Source organism: Dermacentor albipictus, chromosome 5 (assembly GCF_038994185.2).
Source record: "Dermacentor albipictus isolate Rhodes 1998 colony chromosome 5, USDA_Dalb.pri_finalv2, whole genome shotgun sequence".
In the NCBI taxonomy this organism is placed as follows: Eukaryota; Metazoa; Arthropoda; class Arachnida; order Ixodida; family Ixodidae; genus Dermacentor; species Dermacentor albipictus.
The window spans coordinates 81,034,299-81,054,879 of NC_091825.1; the positions used below are offsets into that span (position 1 = coordinate 81,034,299).

Sequence of the window (20,581 nt, forward strand, 5' to 3'; positions counted from 1 at the left end):
ATAGTTCATGATGCCATGGTGTATTTTTTCTTTGGCAATAAACTTTCCATGTGAAAATAAATGATGAAGCTTACTTTTGGAATGTCCATCATAAATTTTCAGCAGTCTTTCTAAAAAATTTGGTCAGGTTTTAAATCAATATTCTGCTTCCTACAGTCACCAGAATTTAACTTTCCCCCTCAAATGCAACAAATTTCATTGAAGTTGTTTGAGGTGTTACTTCAGAAAAGCATTTTGACCAAAGGTGCCGGCTGGTACTCATGCATAGTTATGGGTACAGACATTTGTTATTTCGATTCTAAAGTTGGCCTTCGCTGAATAATTTCAACTGGACCAGTCAGCACGCACAAGCCTGAACCCTATGGTGACCTCAATAGCGACACGCTTAGTGGTGGCATCTGTCATGGCAAAGCATGGGGAACAGTGAATGAACATCCATCAAAAAAATCTCCCGCTGAAAATGCCTAATTTTGGCCAGCCATAGGAAGATTGTTAAAGGGTAACTACAGCTAACAATGTTCGGTTATGGTATTTACCCGATTCCAGCACATGGTTTCTTTTTATTTTTATTTTTCTTGAAAACTGGGCCTTAAATTTCCTGTGCGTTGGAATCCGATACGAAACCAAAACCATATTAGCAGAATATGTATGCTTTACCACAACACACGCTGACTTTAGACAACTGGTCACCATTGTGCAACAAGTACTAGACACTTGCCAACATTTCTTGCTAAAAAGTCGGGTGTGCATCAGATTTCTACATTCTTTAGAAGCTTTATTGTAATTTCTACACTAGTTTTCTACTTTGGACACATAGAAAGTGGGCACACGTTCGATCCAGAGGCATGTTAAAATCAGGCAAGTGATGCCAAATGGATCAGTGGTGTGTTTTGCATTTTTTCTGTATCTTGTTTAATTCAACCCACCAGATAATAGGATCAATTTCAGCGATCTAGACAGGATCAAACTAAGGAAAGTAGACTGTATTTGAATAGGTGACATCAGAGTTGGGCCCAAGCAAAAACTTTACAGGGTGTCTACCAAGTTGACATTTCCAAATTCCCTGAGTTTTCCAGGTTTTCACTGAGCACCTTTGCAAAATTTCCTGAATGAGCCAGAACTTCGTTTTATGTCAAGACAAGCTGACACCATGTTGCCCGATGCTGTCACTCTCTAGTAAGCATGTTGAAACAAAAAATGACTTAATCCAGTTTGAATAGTAAGGAGTAATATCTATATTATTTAAAAAGAAAACAGAAGGAAGGTGCTCGTAAAATGCGCAGCGAAAAAAAATGTAAAACCCATTCCGAATTGAGTCGAACATTTTCAAATATGAATGAAATGGAGATGCATACATAAGCAAATATTTTTGAATATGAGCTATTTCTATCAACTGATAGCAAGCTCATCGGTATGAGGCCTGGACTTTGTCACAACTAAGATTCTCTCTCAGCAGCTGGGAAGTCAACCTCAACTGTCCTGACATACTCTCAGCCCGTACACGACATCTCGGTGTTGGGTTTCACTGCTTTGAAGAGTTTATTTTGGTTTGGATGAGGGACACCTGTATCTCGGCGTAAGCCAACACTTTTTTTTGAGCTCAAGCTCCTTCATAAAGGTGGCGGCACGCTTCCTTTCCTGTTAATTCCTCAGTGTGTCGGTCCTTTCTGTCCTCATCCTCCTTCTGCCACGCTTTCGCTCCATGGCTTACTTGAAGCATCCTCTTGGTCAGTTGTACAGTCAACGTCTGATTTTTCGGACTCTCAAGGGGCCGCAAAAACATCCGAAAAATCGGGCAGTCCGAACACAATGAACGCATGTCTAACTGCCCTTAAAGGCTAAAATTGCCACAGGCACGTCCGAAAAAGCTTTTAAGGCCTGCCAGTACGCTTATTAGGCATATCAGTGCTCGTAATGTGACAGGAGATGGGGGTGCACGCGTGTATAATTAAGCTCGCAAGATGAACACAGACGCAGCCAGACACCCTCGCGGCGACCTCATGACCGCGGTGGTAGCGGATCACAACGGAGGATTGATAGAACACAACAATCACGGCTGGCCGAGTGGTGGAAGCGGAGGAAACCCCGATGGCCATGGCCATGCATGCGGAAGCGAATACCGTTATCAGCGACAGCAAGCAGGCCATCGGCAATTGCGTCCGTGGTAGAATTTCCAAATAGGCGTACCATGTCCTCACACGACGCCCCCTAACCGGCTTGAAAACCCTCGTGTGGACCCCCGCTCACGCGGCTGCGCCCGGCAACGCGTCGGCTCACAGTTTGGCTCGAGATCTCGCGCGCCGAGCCTCGTCCGCGGATGCGGACGCCATGAATGAGGAGGAGAGACACGAGGAACCCTGCGAGACTTATCAAGAAATAGCCCATAGGTATCGCTGGAGGCGTCGCGCACTGCCACCACTGGCCAAGCAACTCGATGAAACGCAAGCGGTCGCGTTTCGGCGACTTCAGACAAACACATACCCACACCCAAAGTGCATTAACAAAATCACAGGGGACAAGGAAAGCGACCAATGTTGGCTCTGTTCAGAAACAGGAACACTCACACACATAATGTGGGAATGCACCTCGCTTACGCTTGTTAAGCTTCACCGCCTAGCACTGCTGCACTGGGGCGAATCTAACTTTTGGAGACTGGCATTACGCAACGCGCTGTGCTCTGCGAGCTTCGAAGCCAATCGCGAGGATTACAAAGGCGGAGTCGGTGCCATTGCTGACAGCGGCGAATTCTTTCAATGGAAAACATGGCACCGCACGGCAAAAAGCTTAACAGCGAACGCAGAAGCCGCTAGGCCTAACGTTGATGTGGTAGTGGTTGCGGCTGCCGGCAGATCTGCCTGTGATAGTGCCGGTTCGAGGCGACGAGACAATCAAAATGGCGGTGGTGGCGGCTTTGATTAATGTCATTTCAGACCTGCAGTTAGGGCAATATACACTGACACTATGGAGTACGTGGTGGTGCCGCAAAGCGGTGCAAATTATCGGGCATGTCCGAAAAAGCGCCTGGAAAATCGGTCGTTAACTACTCTGGCAATACATCGTGCTGATGACATGGCGTCAATGACGATTCGTCGCGCTTCGTCTGTTACTGGAGCCAGCATTAACATCGACTTTCGTTCCCTTTCAAGAAAGTTAGAGCTAATTTTCCCGGATAGAAGCACAAATTCCCTGAGTTTTTCCAGACTGTACAAATTCCCTGAGAATTCCCGGTTTTCCCGGTTTTCCCGGATGGTAGACACCCTGCTTTCTCTTAGCAGTTTTTCAACATATCAACATTCAACATTTTCGAATATGAATACTCAGCTTGAAATATTGAATTGAATATAGAATAATTATGTGTAACCGCATTTATTAGCAGGTTTGGTTATTATATTTTCCTGTGTATAAGTTGCATTTCTTTCTGAATTTTTCATTGTGTCTTATAGAACGATGCAACTTATATTAAGTTCTCGTTTTTGTTTTCGCAAAAAACTGCTGTAAAGAACGCTGGGTTGACCTCGTCTGGAAGTTGCTACAAGTTGTGTTGCTCGAGTTGCTGAGTGCCGTGCTAGGAGGACGGAGCAGCAATGCAAGCGGCGGCAGGCCTACCGCGAGTCAACTGACTCCAAAGTCATCGCATCTGCAGATCGCTTTCAAGATAAGGCGCACCCCACTGTGCAAATTACACAGTTGCTACCAGAGTAAAAGCCATCCCTTTCCCTGCCGCGCTTTCTTCCCGTGTTCCGCCCTTGTGCGTGATTTGGCTCACCGTCGCATGCTTTCACTCGCACGTACGGCACACGACGCACAGGGATGTTATCGCTCTTGATTTATATGGAACATTGCAGCTACCACGATGGCAGAAATGCGCCTGGAGTGTCCATATCATTGCTATTGTAATTCTATACGAATGGCACCAATATGCTTGCGCATGATCCACGTTCACGAAGTGAAATGTCAATGCATTTTTTAAAGATCCCTCATCAAATGAACAGGTGGGTCTTATACATCAGTGCGGCTTATGTCTTTTTTTTTTCTTATTTTTGGCAGGGGGGAACTGCCGTTTTGAGGCGGGTGCGACTTGTACAACGATGCAACTATATAGTGGGAAATATGGTATTTTACCATGTTGAAGCATTGCGATAACATTGTCAACGGTAAAAAATGACTAGCAAACCATTATCCTAAAACACTGTGCATTTAGCTCACATTAACTTGGAAAATTGTGTAATTCCCACTACCTGTCTGTTCTCGCCAACCTGCGCCTTATATACAACATCAAGTGACCATAAACGCAGACATTTGACCCTGTGCTAGCCTTCACTCATCACATTTGCTGTCAAGCAATAAGCTCAGGATTGGGGGCGGCACTGCAAAAATTTGGAGAACACTTAAGCTTTGCCTTTAAGAGTGGAATGCGATAGCATTCAAAGATCCCTGACTGCTTCTCACGCTTCCCGGCAACTGGAGCATATGTGACCATAACGTTTACCTGGAAACGCTGGCCGTGAATGCTATGCACGAAGGTGGGCTTTGTGGTAGAAACATAGCCTCTTAGGTGGGCCGCAATGCGATGAAGGTGAGTGCCAGCTGGCGGTATTGCAAGGAACCGGGCGCACCATTCTGTGGTCCCCAAGACACCCGCTTGCCGACGCGCACAAATGGCAGACATCGCGGTTGGTCTGCGAGCGGTATAAACGCTAGAAAAGGGGTTTCTTTGAGTTTTCGTGTAAGAGAATTATGCTTTCTCGTATAGTCAAATTACAATCAGAGAGCTATCTTGTCTGTAGGTTGTGTGTAAATCATACTTTACTATGATTTTCCCACATATTTTAGGTTGAGAAATTAAATTAGTTCAGTAAACTCATTGCGTCACTGGAGGGCCGTGGTATAGGTGGTTTGGAAATCTTTTTGCCGAAATGACATCCAATGGCGGACGCCGGATGCCGACGCTGAATTTTCTGCCACACAGGCTCCATAACGCTATCGTGTTAAGAGAGTGACCCTCGCAAACCTGTCCCCTTGCAACTGAGAGGCTGGCTTTTCCGCAATGCTCACATGTCCAGTGTCTAAGCATGCTTTACAAGTGAAATTTCACCAGCAGCACGAAATTATCACAACATTCAGCACAATACTAGAGTGATGTTTTTAGATTAGATAGAAACATACGCTAAGAATTGTGTTAGCCCACACACTGCCAGCAACATATTCAATTTGTTTCAAATATTCACATCCTACCGAGTATTCGAAAGTTTTCGAATGCCTAGTTTTCAAATAGAATACATATAATAAAAATATAATGTCCAAAAATTTTAGAGTACTTACACACCCCAACTTAACGTTCATCCAATTCGCACACCGTCTTCAATTACAGTAGATTCAATAAGAAAGGTGTTCACTTTTACTATGCAAAACACCACTTGGGTGCAAAAGGCAGAACTTCTCAACAATGAATGCACCCAACTCTGTGCCCCAGTAAAATATTGGACAGATTACGTAGGTACAGGGCGTAAAGAGCTGTAGTACCATAACAGTGCAAAAATAGGTGCTGCAGCTGATTAGGAATGTCAGCTGGGATATGGAATTAGATTTTTTTTTATCAACTTTAGGAGCAGAAGAAATCATGAATGGATGAAGCAAAAGCAAGATAGGCATATATATTGTAACATTTCAACACAAAACAATCACCAATTCGCAGGTGAATGTGCTCTTCAGTATAGACAGTGAAAGAAACGTTTCTTTCTTTCTGTGCTTTTGTTCTTCATATTATTACGCATAGTGCACATGGATGCAGTTAACCAATAATGAAATTAAGAAAAAGCAGCTTTTGGAGGGTACAAGCACTGTTTCTTTTGAGTTGAATATTCTCCCGATAAAGGAAGGGTTAAACAAGCTTCCCCTTATAACATCTATTAAAATCTTTAATATTTTGAGTCAAGGTTAAGATCTGGTTTTGCCTAAACTCAGCAAGTCTCTAAACCACTTGGAGCAGACAGTACCACTTGTGTATGGCAACCTACCATACTTTTGTTCGTACAACTCTAAAGGAAGCTTTTTTGTTTACTTTGGCTTTGGTTGCTCTGAAATTCCACAACAAGGTGGAATTCTTTAGTTAACGTCATTCAAGAGAACACTTAACATTGTTTTTTTCCATGCTTTCGTCTGCCGATAGGCAGTAATGCTAGTACACATCCTGGTACACCTTTTGTCCGACAAGGTGTACATTCATATATATATTTTTTTTTTCCTTATGGACGGATCAAGTAAAACGAATAAAAGTGTTAGAATAAGAACTGTGGTCACTGTGCAAGATCTTGCACGTGCACATAGGTTTAGAAGAAAAGTCCGTGCCTGAATTGGCGCAGCAAAAATGGCGCCAAGTAGTGGTGACTTGTGTGACTCGGATGCCTTGGTCAATGCCTCCCGCATTTTAGGCAGCACTTGCAGGCATTGATACAGCTTGTATATTTCCTGAAAAAGAAGCAAGCAAAAAGCAGGGAATGAGGAGATAAAATGAATAATAATATATGTAGATACAACGTAAGCAAGCAGAAACCGTGAATGATGACAACACTGAGTGTGCTGCAGGGTAATTTGAGCAGTCATAGCTATAGAAAGCGCAGCCGTTTGGTGGAAGTCAAACAAACTCTTCACTCTGTTGGGCATGCACATTTGCACTGATGACTTCCGGAACTAGATTTTGTAAAATTGTTCCCTTCTATTTTTTTTATAATTTTGCTCTTCATTGTTGACTTTGCCACCTGGTTTTCTAATATTGTGAAAATCGGTCTGATGTTCATTCGACACAGATCAAACAAAGAGACACAAAAAATTATTTGGGCACTAATTTTTTTAATCTTGACAGTTTACAGTGATGGAACAGCCATTTCACCTTTCGGCGCAAGTCCTGGCACAGGCAAAAAGCTGATTTGGAGCAGCAGCAAGCACTTTTGGAGCAGAGTCCAATGCACACACCATGCAAATATTAAGTGATATACATGTAGTCCATATATTGTGGAGATGAGCTTGCGCAAGGCTTACCCTGCAAGCACGATCAAGAAAGGACGCGACGCTCCTCCACACCGTGACGCACAAAGGCAACTACAGCAAGGTTCGTCGATATGGCGCAAAGAAGACATCACAGACAGGTCGTCAACAAATGCGTGTTTATTAACCCAGGATGCAACACAGTGCGACAGTCATGGCTTGTGGGCAGAGGCTCACTAAAAGACCAATCGAGTATGCACGCCTGCGCTGAACCTGACATCATGCAATATAATCATGTCATGCCATGCACATTAGGAAATTTCCGAATAGGGGCCGTAAAGGTTTTGCAGCCGCAAAAGAAAAATAGCGTCAGCACCATTGCACATGTGCAAGACGCAAATACGATTTTGCGTCTGCGTCAGCACCGCTACTTCACCGAAGTAGCGCAGCGGCACAGACTTGACGCAATAGTTTTGTGTCAACGAACAGGGCGGCACCCATTGAAGTGGTGGCGCTCACCGTGTACCACATTCACTAACACCATTCTTAACTATGCACCACGTGCTACTCTGATCACAGCGGCTCTTTTGCAAAGCCCCGCTATCCCCCATAAACATAAACAAAAGTTAAAGGGACCCTGAAACGATTTTAACGATTTTCTACAAACGTACTGAGTCGTTAGAGTAGGTCCTTCTAATCATTAATTGACACATCTGAGTGCTCCGCGTAAAGCGTGTAATTTATTATAAGGTTTTAAAAATGCACATTGCTGCCGATCGCAGCCCACTGCTTGGCAGAATTTTAAGCCGCCCCTACCCATATGACGGAAATCGCCGATATGACGTCAGTGGGGCGAGCTATCTGATTGGCTGACCAGGGTGCGTGATCGATAATTTTTCCAACTTTATGGTAAACAAATGATGTTTGTAATAGTTGGAACATTAATTAATTTGTTTTTATAAAAAGAAAGTAACATAAAGAGAATGCACAAGAACAATTTTTTTAGTACACTTAAGCACTTCCGGCACACGGCAAGTGTCGTCTGCTTGTGTTACAACATGCTCCGTCTTTGACGAGAGCTCCGCAGTCAGTGTCGGTCTGTCTTTTTGCGAGCACTATGATTCGACTTTGTTGCGTTGTGGATTGAAAACGCAGCGACTGGCAATATGTCAAGCTGCGATATCGTGTCCTTCTGCAAGCTAGTAGACGAGCGGACTGGCTGCAGCGCACTGGACAGCCGCTATCCGATGGGCGCCAGGATTTGCGCGATTGCGGCCGTCACCTTGCGCCGGAAGATTACTAACGCAATAGTGTTTCGCGAGTCCAGTTTTAGACAGTTTCAGTTTAGCGGACGCAACTATAGCGTACGCTATACGCTATAATATAGTGTACGCTAAGCAGCGCACATTTTCTACAATCTTAGTTGGCCGACGATATCTTCGGATCTCTAAGGCCACATGCCGTCATTAAAACTTCTTTCTGGGCGAGTTGGTGCATACTTGACATAAAACTGTTTACAGCGCAAACACATGCAACCACAAAGTAAGGGACAGGACACAAGCGCTGTGTCCAAGCGCTGTGTCAGCACTTGTGTCCTGTCCCTTACTTTGTGGTTGCATGTGTTTGCGCTGTAAACAGTTTTATGCCATATGCCGTCGTTGCGGCTATTTCGCACCTGTAGCGATAGGTGGCGCTGACATCTCGAACGTTTCTTTCGTTACGGTTCGACTCGTTCGAAACGAGAAGTGATCTCCAAAACACCACGAAGTTATCCATAATACTCTATCGTCAAAGCGGCCTGAGACTAAGCGAAAGCTGTTTACACAGTCATTTGCTATGAACGAAGCGCATTTTACAAATGCAGCGCCAAATTAAATTAGAAACGGGCAGCCGGGACCGCCGCCATGTTTCCCGCAAAATCCGCAAACCATGCAAAAACGCTAATGCTAACTCGTTTGCGTTGCATACACCCGCTATACTCGCCATTTCGTTTAGCGTTCAGCGCATGCGCAGTGACGACCTGCTATTTTTAGTGTACACAATGGAATAGCGTACACCATACTAAAACTGTCTATTAGGGTAAACGCAAGCACAAGGGGACAGGGCCTGGCGGTGTCCCCTTGCGTGTCGTTTCAGGGGATGAACAGAAGCGCAAATGTGAATGGTCTGCACGGTGCAGCCACCTGGTGGCATAGAGCTCAACCGCACACGGCAGCAGTAACAAAATTTATTCTTCTTTGCTGCTGGTGTAAATTTTTCGCAGGAGTGTAATCATTAACACGTTGTTTTTGTAAATGTTTAAAACGTTTTACACTTGGTTAGAGCAATATTAGCTCTTTCTTTGGCAGGTTAAGCCCTGCGCCAACAGGTGGCTAGACCGTGGAGACCGATCAGGCAGCTCACGTACGTCTACGCTAAAGTTCCTTCATCAACTTGAGATTATGCCTTCACCGTTCCATCGAAACATTCTGCTAGTGTGCAATTACCGGAATACCAGACACGTTCGGCGCTACAACAGAATGCTCGCACCACACACTGCTTCGATAGCTCTCCCTGGGGAATGGCGGCCAAGCCGCTAGCGGACACGTTTCGCGCGGGCGGGAGTGGGCTCTGAAACAACCGGATGTGGACAATGTGACGTCGCATCGTGACGCAGAACCAGTGTAGGCGGAGCTTAGCCCCGATCGCTCGGTGAACGAGTTGAGGAGGAAAAGCATGGCTAGGGAGGAGGGTAACTTGTAATCGCTTGTAGCTCCATTAATACGTAACGCTTCACTTAAATTGTGGTGCGAATTTTCTACTTAAGCTGTACCCTATGCGTCTACAAAATTTGTCCGAACCGTTTCAGGGGCCCTTTAACCTTTAATCCAAGAATGTGACATCCTCCTTCGGAAAACTCCGTGGTACCACATGGGTTCGATGAACACCGAAATAAAGCACCAGCAAGATGGTACAGCAGCACTACATTGTACATCCATCAGAGAAAATGCACAAATGACGAACCGGATGACTCCGACGGGCTCCATAGAGTTTCTCAATATATAGTGAGAAATTCTATGGACAGGCCTCTGCTTCCTTTTATGATGACGATTATTACGTGCTGTTTGTTTTGATTTCAGTTTTGTTAGCTGCAAAGCATCAACAGAAGGGGGGTTTGGCTTTTATACATGCTTTGGCACAGGCTCGACGCACTTTTCCGCTAAAATGCCGTTTTGGCGCAGGATGGGGGGCAAATGGTCACTCTCCGCGCAGTTTGGCGCAATTTGTGCAGCTGTTTTAACACCGAGTTTAAAAGTTAAGCAGACAAAGACTGATTGGCAGGTAAGTATAAACCCAGTGGTCCAGAACAGTCCAGTCAAGTCCAGGATGGCAGCTGGGAGTACATAGCAGCCGTACCTGCAGGGAAACTCGCTGTTTATGAAGTCTACGTGACAGCCTGAGAAGGTCGGGGAACTGTCGCAGGAGCTGTTCATGGAGGCTCTGCCGCAGCTCCCAGTCGTCTACCAGCAAGGACACCAGGTCCAGCCGCTCCTCTGGAGCAACAAGTGCAGTGCAGTTTATGTACAGAATAATGTAACTGAGCTCACAGCAGAACATACAGCAGACAAAAACATGAGTGAGCATATTTCCTAGGCATACTTGATTGTGACACAAAATACATTTCTGGAAAGGGGACAGAAAAAAGAAGACAGTGAAGCATGCTTCATTGTGATGAGTGTCAAAGATGAGCGAGCATTGTTGTGCATAAGTGCTAACAAAAGGGTGGGACTGCCCAAAGTCACTTTGGAGCAATTTTTGGAGCCAGTAAAATTGCGCTTTGTTACAGTTTGGAGCAGACAAAACTGCATTTTGGAGCAGTTTGGAGCAGTCTAAATTTCATTTTGTAGCGATTTGGAGCAGGTAAAATTTCATTTCGATGCAGTTCAGAGCAGGCCAATCTGAATTACGGTGGAATATGGCAGCGCATTTCGAAACCACAACCAAACACAGAATAAATGAGCATGAAGCGTGTTTTGTAGCTATAGCGTATTAGAATATAGAAAGACGAGGTCGAGTGGCAGCATGGCGCATGCTTTCCTGTAAAGCTGAAAACATTGGTGGCACTGCGATCGAACAATATATTCCCGCGCCAACGCTCATGATGATAATGGAGAATGTTCTCAAGTTATGCGGTCCAATCGATGCAGTAACATAATTTCTGGGTCACCAAATGTCACCGCAGACCCAGGGAGCCGCAATGAACCCTGGGCTGGTATAACATAACACTACTGTAATCTGTTTTTATTGTGACAGCGATTATATGGACACTCCAGGTGCATTTCTGCTGTTGTCGTCGACATCACCTAGATGTTCCGTATAAAGTACATGGGCGATAACATTGTCGCTGCATGCTGTATGTGTGAGTGAAAGCGTGTGAGGGTGAGCCGACGATGGTGGCTCAATGTCACGTACACCAGTGCGGAAAGGGGGCAGGAAGAGTGCCGTCATCCAATGCGTGCCAGACAGTGGGGAAAGGGAACCTAGGGGTTCTACTCCGGCAGCTGCTGTGTATGTGTGGCCTATCTTGAAAGCAATCTGCGATGGGGACAGACTGTGAGTGCCCATAGCTCCGTGTGCACTGTGTTTTCACCGCTTAGTCCGTGTTGAAGCCAGGCAGCACGAAGGTCAATTCACTCGCTGCTGCTGCCGCATGTCCTCACTCTAGCATTTTAACAGCAATTTTCCGTGGTCATCGAGTGAGATGTGTTCATGTTTGTTTGTGTGTGCGCCACACCATACTTGTTTAGTTAGTAAGCTAATGTTTCCAAGTTTATAATGGCTGATGAAACTACTATCCTTACTTTGTAAGGATAGTAGTGGACAGCTGTCCACTACTTTGCTATCGTAATCAACGCTTCACCTATCAGGTAAAACTGGCTTTTTATTCCACATCCGCATGATAGGTCAAAATGACTTGGGCCTCACCCACATGGGCATTAAAACAGATTGGAATAGTTTTACATTATACCGACCCTGGTTATAGAGACGTCCGCCCACTGAACCCACTGCAGTGCATGCCTCCTTAATATCTAGTTCGCAGGCAGCGTCCCCAGCCTACTTTTCATTGTCTTGTGCCTCAGCTAGGCATCACCACACTGCCCGGGCCACTCAACTGTATTCTAGTACACTCTAAATACAACCCCCCTACCCGTTCCAAGAGCAGCGACAACAGCCGAGGGTGGCCGCATGCACGCTGGCCACTTGCCGAAAGTGCAGAAAAGTCCAGTGTTATAAGCACGGACACTACGAGAAACTGTGCGGGAGGTGCTGTCGCACAGTGTGCAGAATGTGAAAGACTGGACTCTATTTCAGAGAAAGAATCCGCTTGCTATTTGAGGCCACTGCCAGAGCACACATGCCGAAGTCGTTCTGGTGCAGCTTGATGCAATTTCGGTCACATTTGTGCGTTTGGCGCAGTCTGACGCAGGAATTTGCCTTTCTATCAGAATTACACAATTGGTGCAGGAGTCCCACCCCTGCTAACACAAAATCTTAATTTTAGCAATGCATATTAAAACGCAATGAAAAATGGAGCTGGGCAGGTCATGTAATGCGCAGGTTTGATAATCATTGGACCATTAGGGTTACAGAATGGGTACCAAGAGGAGGGAAGCGCAGTCGAGGACGGCACAAGACTCGGTGGGGCAATGAAATTAGGAAATTAGCGGGCGCCAGTTGGAATCGGTTGGTGTAGGACAGGGGTAATTGGAGATCGCAGGGAGAGGCCTTCGTCTTGCAGTGGACATAAAATGGGCTGATGATGATGATGATTTAGCTAGGTAAGCCCATATTCACACAGATTGTCATGCGAGTGAGTCGTTAGAACAACTTTCCCACTTTGGTTCTCCAATGTGTCAGGATTATGGCGAAGATAGGAGACAAAAGAAATGTTATGGATGTTAACAAGAGAACTAATATGTTTTAACTTTTATGCAGTTAAAGGGAAGCTGAAAGGTTTTCCAGAAAAAATGAGTGAACATCTGTACATAATGGTTTTCAACCCTCCGAATTCGAATATCGTATCGAAATTGAGCGAAAGAAAGCGCAAATATATTTTATTTCGACGAAAAGTGCAGCAGCGGACACGCCCAGCTCGCGCGTCTCGTTTCCGCCTGTGATTGGTTGGTGCGCCTCGTGACGTCATCTCTAGTAACCGACCGCTGCCGCTACACATGAAGCCAGTGCCAGGTAGTTTGGTGCTGTTTTTCTGAGACGGTAATGGAAAATTGAGAGAGACTGCGTTTTTCTGAGGAGTTCGGCGTTACTCCCTACATGTACGAGCCGATTGCGAAGAGCCGGCCTCTCGAAGAAGCAAACGATGCTGGTGTGAGCAGTGCTTTCGACACGAACGAAAGCAAAGTGTTGGGATCTCCTCGTGTTGGAAATGCTCTTTGGTGAGTATGTTTTTTGCAAAGCGATCTAGTGATCTCGCCGATCTTTCGCCGATCTAGTGAGCTTGTTTCCGGTCAAACAACTGTAGTGTTGTGTTCCTGCATGCCTCCCCGTGGAACGTAAGCGGGGATGCGATCGTCGGCATTTGTGCGCTGTCCAAAGTTGTCGGCAATCTACAAAGACGGTTTAATCGCGTGAAAAGCTTCCCGGTTCATGCAGTACGTGTAGTGACCTTCATCTGTTGACTACCACTCCCGTTGACTACCACTCACGTTGATTACCACTCATGTTGACTACCACTCACGTTGACTACCACGCACGTTGACTACCCCTCTACATACACGCAGACGCACCAACAAAGGAATGCAGGGTCGATCGAAGCAGATTACGATGGCACGCACGCAGAAACAAGTGCGGTCAGGCATGGTCGCAGACACTGCGAAAGAACGAAACACTAGAGTTGACGTCACAACACCGCGGTTTCCGGTCTCCGCTCCGCTCGCTCACTCGACGGGGGGCGGAGCTACAGCGCAATTTCAACCAACGATTACGTCGCTCCTAATTGAAAAAAAAAAAAACCAAATTTTACTTACATGGTTTATAAGGTTCCCGCATCCGTATATGAGCATCTTATTGAATTCGACATACTCTTCAGCTTCCCTTTAATCCTTCGATATAACGAACTTCAATATAACGAAATTCTTGATATAACTGTTTAACTTTCTATAGCTTCGTATCCATAGAACACCATGCATTTGGAACCTCAATATAATGAAGTGTGTTTACACAAGATTTCAATATACTAACAAAATTTCCTTGCCACAGCGAAGGAAAACTGAGACAATAAATGGAAACTTCCATGGAAGCAGATGGTGAAACGGTTGAATTATAGGCCGCTTTTTGGGAATGCACCTCTCAAATCGCACACCACACAACCAAGAAAGATCACCAAAGTGGAGCGGCATCGCATTCCATATAAAGTCCAAGTGTACTAAGATCCTACAACCCCCCACGTGCTCTATGCTTTGGGTGCGAATGACAGAGTGTAAGAGTGAGCCAAGAAGGATGGTGGCTTCATGCGGGCTGTCTTGCTGCACGAGCATGGGGAAAGGCTAGAGGGGATTGAGCTAGCGGTAACGGTAACGTGATCAAGCGCGCACAAAGGTGGAGAGGGAACGGGTGGCAGGTTGGTAGCACAGCTCCTTTTCTAATGCAACCGTGGCTGTGCATGGCTGTCAACGTGGCTGAACTCATATGCAGCCCGCATGTTCTGCTTTAGAGAAAATCTGCCATGTGTGAATGTGGGCGTGCCAAGATGGCATGGAATCATGTGCTCCATCATCCTGCATGTTTAGTACTGGAGATTGCACAATTTCGAGCATCAGGGACATGTTGAAGCGAGAGGCAGATGAAGCATTTGCTCCACGCTGTAGGCACTTTTCATGGTAGCGTCATCCCACTACGGGCGACACGATAAGCCGCAGAGGCGCGCAGTGGACGTAAAAGTGTGGCTGGCTTGCTTCATATCACCTATGTCAAATATTGTCGACAAAACAGTCAACCGTATCGTTCGTAGTCAACTCTCAAATTCAACAAAATGATTTTTTTTTCTCGTTGAAATTTGCTTTTTTCAATTGTCCAATAATTCAGACAATTTTGCAGCCCCTTTCGTGTAAAAAAAAGTTTATTGGTGACTGTACTTATTCAATATAACGAAATTTCAGTACAACGAAGCAAATTGACAAAAACAATATCGACTTGGTTATATCAAGGTTTAACTGTACTATCCTATGCAAAAGAAAGGATATGAGCATGAATGATGAAAAAAAGAATAGAGTTGTACCAGAGCACCCTGCCCCCCCTCCCTGTCACAATCTGCCACATAAATTTCTTAGAAAGAAAAAACAGACCTTTTGCAACCTGTCATACCGATGTCAGGGTTAAAAACCTATGCTTGGAACCTGCGCAGCAATAAGCAGCAACAGTTTTAATCATGAACATGACATTCCTACAAGTGAGAAGGAAAAGAGAGGAAAGGTAAGAAGATCAATCGGATGAATGTCTGGCTTGCAACCTGACATGGAGGGGACGAATGACAGAAAGAGGGACAGAAAGCATGAAAGAGGGAACACTGTTCGCAAAAAGGCATGACTACCGACACACCATGACAGTGTGAGTGCAGTAAAATATTGTTAATTCGAACTCCAATTGGAATGAAAATTTATTCAAATAAGAGGGAGCTTGGAACTAAGGAGAGCCCCTTTAGACATAGTGCCCGATCAATTGCGTAGTACAGAGCGCAAAACCAAAACTGTCACTGGGCTTGCATTGACAAAGTCTTATCTTTCCTGCCGGAAGAAATGGCGGAAGAAGCCTAGGTTTCGTGTAAAGACTAAGTGTGCTAAAATTGCGCCACATGCTGCCCAATGTTAGAAAGCATGCCCAATGTTAGAAAGGGCATGATTGAGCACACCCTAATGTGATCAAGTGTATGCTAGGAGATCGGGAAGGAGGGGGGAGCGTAGGTGAGAGCACAGTAACATGATCAAGTACGTACTATAAGGAGAGTGGCGACATAGGTGAGCACGATAACATGATCAAACACGCGATGATGGCTCGTTCCTGTCCTTTTTAAAGGGCCCCTCACCAGGCCACATATAAAATTTTGGTTCATGCTGGAAGTTGTTATGTGCCCTCTAGGTAGTGTTCTACCACACAAATATTTTTTAATTGATTCATTAATAGCAGAGATAAAAATAGTTGAAGTGCTGCGAACACATGATTTCAGGAGGCAAGCTTCACTGCCAACATCGACACTCTCTCCACTTTCCCCCTCTCTAGCCTGTGACAGTGAAATTCCTTCTCTGCATTCTGCCATACCAGAGCCGGAGGATCACATAATGCATACGTCATAGGCCCCACCTTCTTTTTTTGCACTCCTTCGCATGTCACCTACTTTCGTCACACACCAAGCGCCTGATCCGGCATTTCAGCAGGACAAAACACCTCGAGTACTGCTGCCTGTGCTGCGCATCGGCACCAACACCAAACCATACTGCATGTCACCAGCTTTTTCGCACATCGAACGCCCAATCATATCACGTGTCTCCTATTTCACGGCAGTAAGTTCGGGGTGTGATTATTATGCAAGGAAAAGAAACAACTCACTTTTTTGATTGCAAAAGTGGGGGTGCATCCATTATGCAAGTAAATACGATACTCCCCATGAGAGAAGTTTGCCACTCCCTTCTTTGCTTGTAAATGTTGATAGAACAGCAGAGCAGCCACTGTTTTCAGACGCTCCCGCAGTTTTGCATCACCTCCACTGTGTATTTAATCTACTCCCTTGAGCAAAAGTATACAGACCATGGATTTTACAATAAAACCGAATTTCTTCCCCACTTATGAACCTAACTTGAAATAGAGGACTGCAGTCCAATCTCAGTATTGCCAACTTTCCAGTGCATTTGTCAATCTCAGTTTGTGCATCTAAATTACGAATAAATGCATTTTTTGGTGACCCTGCAGTCTGTATACTTTTGCTCAAGGGTGTACAAACAGTTTATTCAGCCAAAATTTTAGCCAACCTCAAGCCAAGCGATATGCAACTAAGTGGATTTCTTGCTAAACGTAGCAAATAGTATTTTTAAACTGTTCAAGGATGACAAAAAAAATTCGATGTAAGAAGCAATTCGATAAAAGCAACTACTACATAAAAGCTAAAAGAATACAGCTGAAATAGCACAACTGTGGAGAAGTCCAATAAGGATGACACAAGGTGCATTTTCGGTCGAGTTCGAGCTAGATTGGGATAGACTTTCTTGATTATGATTGGCTTCTTTGTGCAAGCTGTGGGAAGGAGCCAATAGAGTGTGAATTTTGGTCCACCAGGAATGCAGAAGGCAGTGCAGAGTCACATTTGTTAGTTACGTTACCCACTACTTCCACAGTGCCGTGGCCACCCCAGCGCCATGACCGGGGTAACCACGGCCCCTCTCACAGCGCTCGTTTTGCCGCTGGTTGTGGCTGGGGCATTACGGTGCGATGCAGAAACGGCGACCTTGCCATATGAGGGAGGGTGAAATTTCCACCACGGTTATTTTTTTTCTTCTTTTCTTTTGCGCGTGGCATTGAGGGGTTTCTCCTAAGTGTTTCCTCTATGGTGGGGTCAGAGCAATGCTGGTCGGAGGCGCCGCCGCATGATTTGGCATGCTGCTGAGGGCATTGCCAAAGTGCAGTATGTTCGAATTACCTGTTGCAAATGCTTGCGCGTTCGAATTATCGGGCATTTTCGCCCATAGGAATACACATAACTTTGACAAGACCGTGGCGTCAGTTCGAATGAACCGGAAGTTTGAATTAAGTGTGTTCGAATTAAGAAGATTCGACTGTATTTATTGTTTAAATTTTTTATTACTTTCTGCACAGGGAGGGAGGTAACTTCATCCCACTATCTCTGTTTATAAGACAATTTCATTCTTGTGGATACATTTTACATGCAGATTATAGTTGCAAATGTAGCTAGAATTCAGTGGGCTTTTTAGAAATTCTGAGGGGCCAAAACTGCATGTTTGAATTGTTTTTGAAAGCATGACCTGCAAGTCTCTTTTTCTTTTCAGTTGGAAACTCTCGCCAGGCTTCATGAGCCCTAAGGAGGCAAGAAATTTTTTAAAGAGGCTCACCAATACGATTGAGGTCGCAGAGCGGCTGTCGCAACCACTGGCTCAACATCCGCTGGCCACCCACCGTGCGGCACCGGTTCAGCAAACGCAGAAGGCTCGGCTCAGAGGCTGCCTTGCTGCCTGTGTTTCAGAAGAGAAGTTTGCACCCACAGTGCTCTCATGATGACAGTAAAACAGTAACACTAAATGTCCACACTTCACATGCCCCAATCAGCCAACTGTCTATTATACTAGACTACATTATGGTTGCAGGACAAAGCAAGATGCATTCCTAAACGACACACCAATTAGCCGGCTTGCCTTTGCAACAAGGTAAGTTGTGGCCACAGAATTAAGTGCCATAAAATCCGGCTTTGCCATAAGATCTGGCTTACTTCATAACTTTTACATATGATAGTCAGTTGTCAGGAAGCTTATCGACTCAGAAGTATTGGCGTCGTCATAAAATTTGTCTTCTGGCGCCCTGCTGCTTGTCCCGCTGCAATTTGCATTGGCATTCATGCATTTGTGCAGCGTAAAAGCTTATAGCATTTTCAGTACCCAGCACCTGCCACAGCATACTGCCCTGGGCGCATGCACCCCGTGCACCCAGATTTCTCGCACTTTATATATGCATTTGTGCAGTAAGCCTTTGTATAGAGTGAAAGAAAACATATCCGACACATAGACTGCAGAACTGATAACTGAGCACACACTCGCTCTGTATCTTCACTTTTCTTCATTCCTGGCCTGTTGTGTGGGCACTACACTTTCATTGCTCCTATGTCGCTTGAAACATAGCAAGCATTAGCAACTGCAACATTCTATTTTTGTTTCACATGAAAACATCAGCAAATTTTTCATTATGCAGCTTTACACATGGCACAGCATCTAAGTCTGCTCTAAGTCATGTTAACCTTTGAAGAGCAAGCTTACCTTGTAACTGAACTCCAGCGAATGCAGCTCCAAACTTGTGCCATTCGCAACAAATGCAAGTGCCCTACTGCCTGGCCATCGCTTAGGTCACACTGTTCTCTCTGTATGGCTAAGACGGCTACTGCAGTGAGTGACAGGCTAGACTTCATGACTGACGAGGCTAGCTTGCCAAAAAATAGAGTTTTTGTAACAAGCATGTGACGCCCCCTCGGGCATAATCTTCACTGGCCCGCCAGGCTCGGTGGCCTGCCAGGCTGGGTAGGCAACATTGGTCCCCGCACCCAATAAACACGGATGAGCACAGCTGCTCGACGGTCAGTCATCGTTCATCACCACCACACTGCGGAGCATCTGTCCAACAGCGGGTGCCTCGAGCCCTCCCTTCTTCACGAACCCGGGCAGATCGTGACAGTTGTCAATACAGTAAACGGAAGCAGTTGAAGTCAATTATGAACTGAAAAGCAAGAGCAACAGTGGATAGCTGAAAACCAGCTGTCTGGTCACAGACACTGCAAACACAATTCCGTGCATGTCACTCCCACACTCCAGGCAAGTGTGCTGAAGGCTGTATGACCATCGCCATGGCAACAACAACAACAACAAAAAAAACGCTCACCTTCCCCATCTGCTGGCAGTACAGCCAGAGCTCGAATGGCTGCATTGTTGAGGCGCACAAACTGACCAAATTCAAATGTGCAAAGCCGAAGACAGCCAAGGTGCTCAGCACATGATGTCAGCTGCATACAAGCAAGCACAAAGCAGAATATTTTGCTGTGAACCACCATAAAGTCACTAAATGTGGCAAACATTTAAGAAAACCCTTCATAATTAAAATGCCAGCGTTTAAGGCTTAAACCTTGGCACCTTCACATTTCCAATGATGTGTAACTTTGATGAAAATGACAAAGAAGATGAAGCCTCAGTGAAGCAGGCAAAAATATTGAAGCGCAGTAGATAAAGGCATTTCCCAAGAAAGAGGTGCGAGAAAAACCTTAGAATGAGGTGCACATGTCAAGAGGTAAAGAGACTAGATTGGGGTGCAGCCAGAAGAATGTGAAATCATAAAACTCATTCGACATTACGACAATAATTACAATCACACCCAATTTTTGGCATTGCAAATAGACTGATATCAGAACAGGAAGGTCAGGAAAAGGCGTCCTGGAACAGAAACAGGAAAAGGGGCCCTGGAACAATTTGAGTAGGGTTGTGCGAATATTGAGCATTACCACATCGAATAAAATAGTGAATGTTCAAATATATCAATTTGCGAATCAGCTTTTTACTAACTAATTTTTCAAATATTCAATGTGTTTGGCATAAAGACACACAAGTAGTGCCACATGTCCCATGCGCCGTGGAGCCCCTCCACTCGGTGACATCTAAGTGAGTGTTTCGCCTCGTTTTCGACACAAAAGGATCACCAAGAGCACCGTGGACGGGCCGCCCTGACTGACGCGGTAGTGGACTTTGTCACTGCAAACACTCCCCAATGTCGGCGTGATGCGGGGATCGGCTAAGACAGCACCTGAACACTGCCACTCACAGAATGGCACCGCGTCAGCGGG

The 20,581-nt window shown here is 45.3% G+C and overlaps 1 protein-coding gene across 2 annotated transcripts in view; it reads right to left on the reverse strand.

The window, feature by feature from the left end:
- spel1 (DNA mismatch repair protein spel1) overlaps nucleotides 1–20,581 on the reverse strand; it is a 103,092-nt gene that overhangs the window by 42,999 nt on the left and 39,512 nt on the right. For both annotated transcript variants that reach the window (XM_065442890.2, XM_065442889.2), the window contains exons 11-14: nucleotides 19,630–19,750; nucleotides 18,099–18,218; nucleotides 10,381–10,517; nucleotides 6,349–6,468 (exon numbers count right to left, since the gene is read on the reverse strand). In XM_065442890.2, coding sequence (XP_065298962.2) covers nucleotides 6,349–6,468; nucleotides 10,381–10,517; nucleotides 18,099–18,218; nucleotides 19,630–19,750 — 498 coding nt within the window. The remainder of the gene's footprint in view (nucleotides 1–6,348; nucleotides 6,469–10,380; nucleotides 10,518–18,098; nucleotides 18,219–19,629; nucleotides 19,751–20,581) is intronic.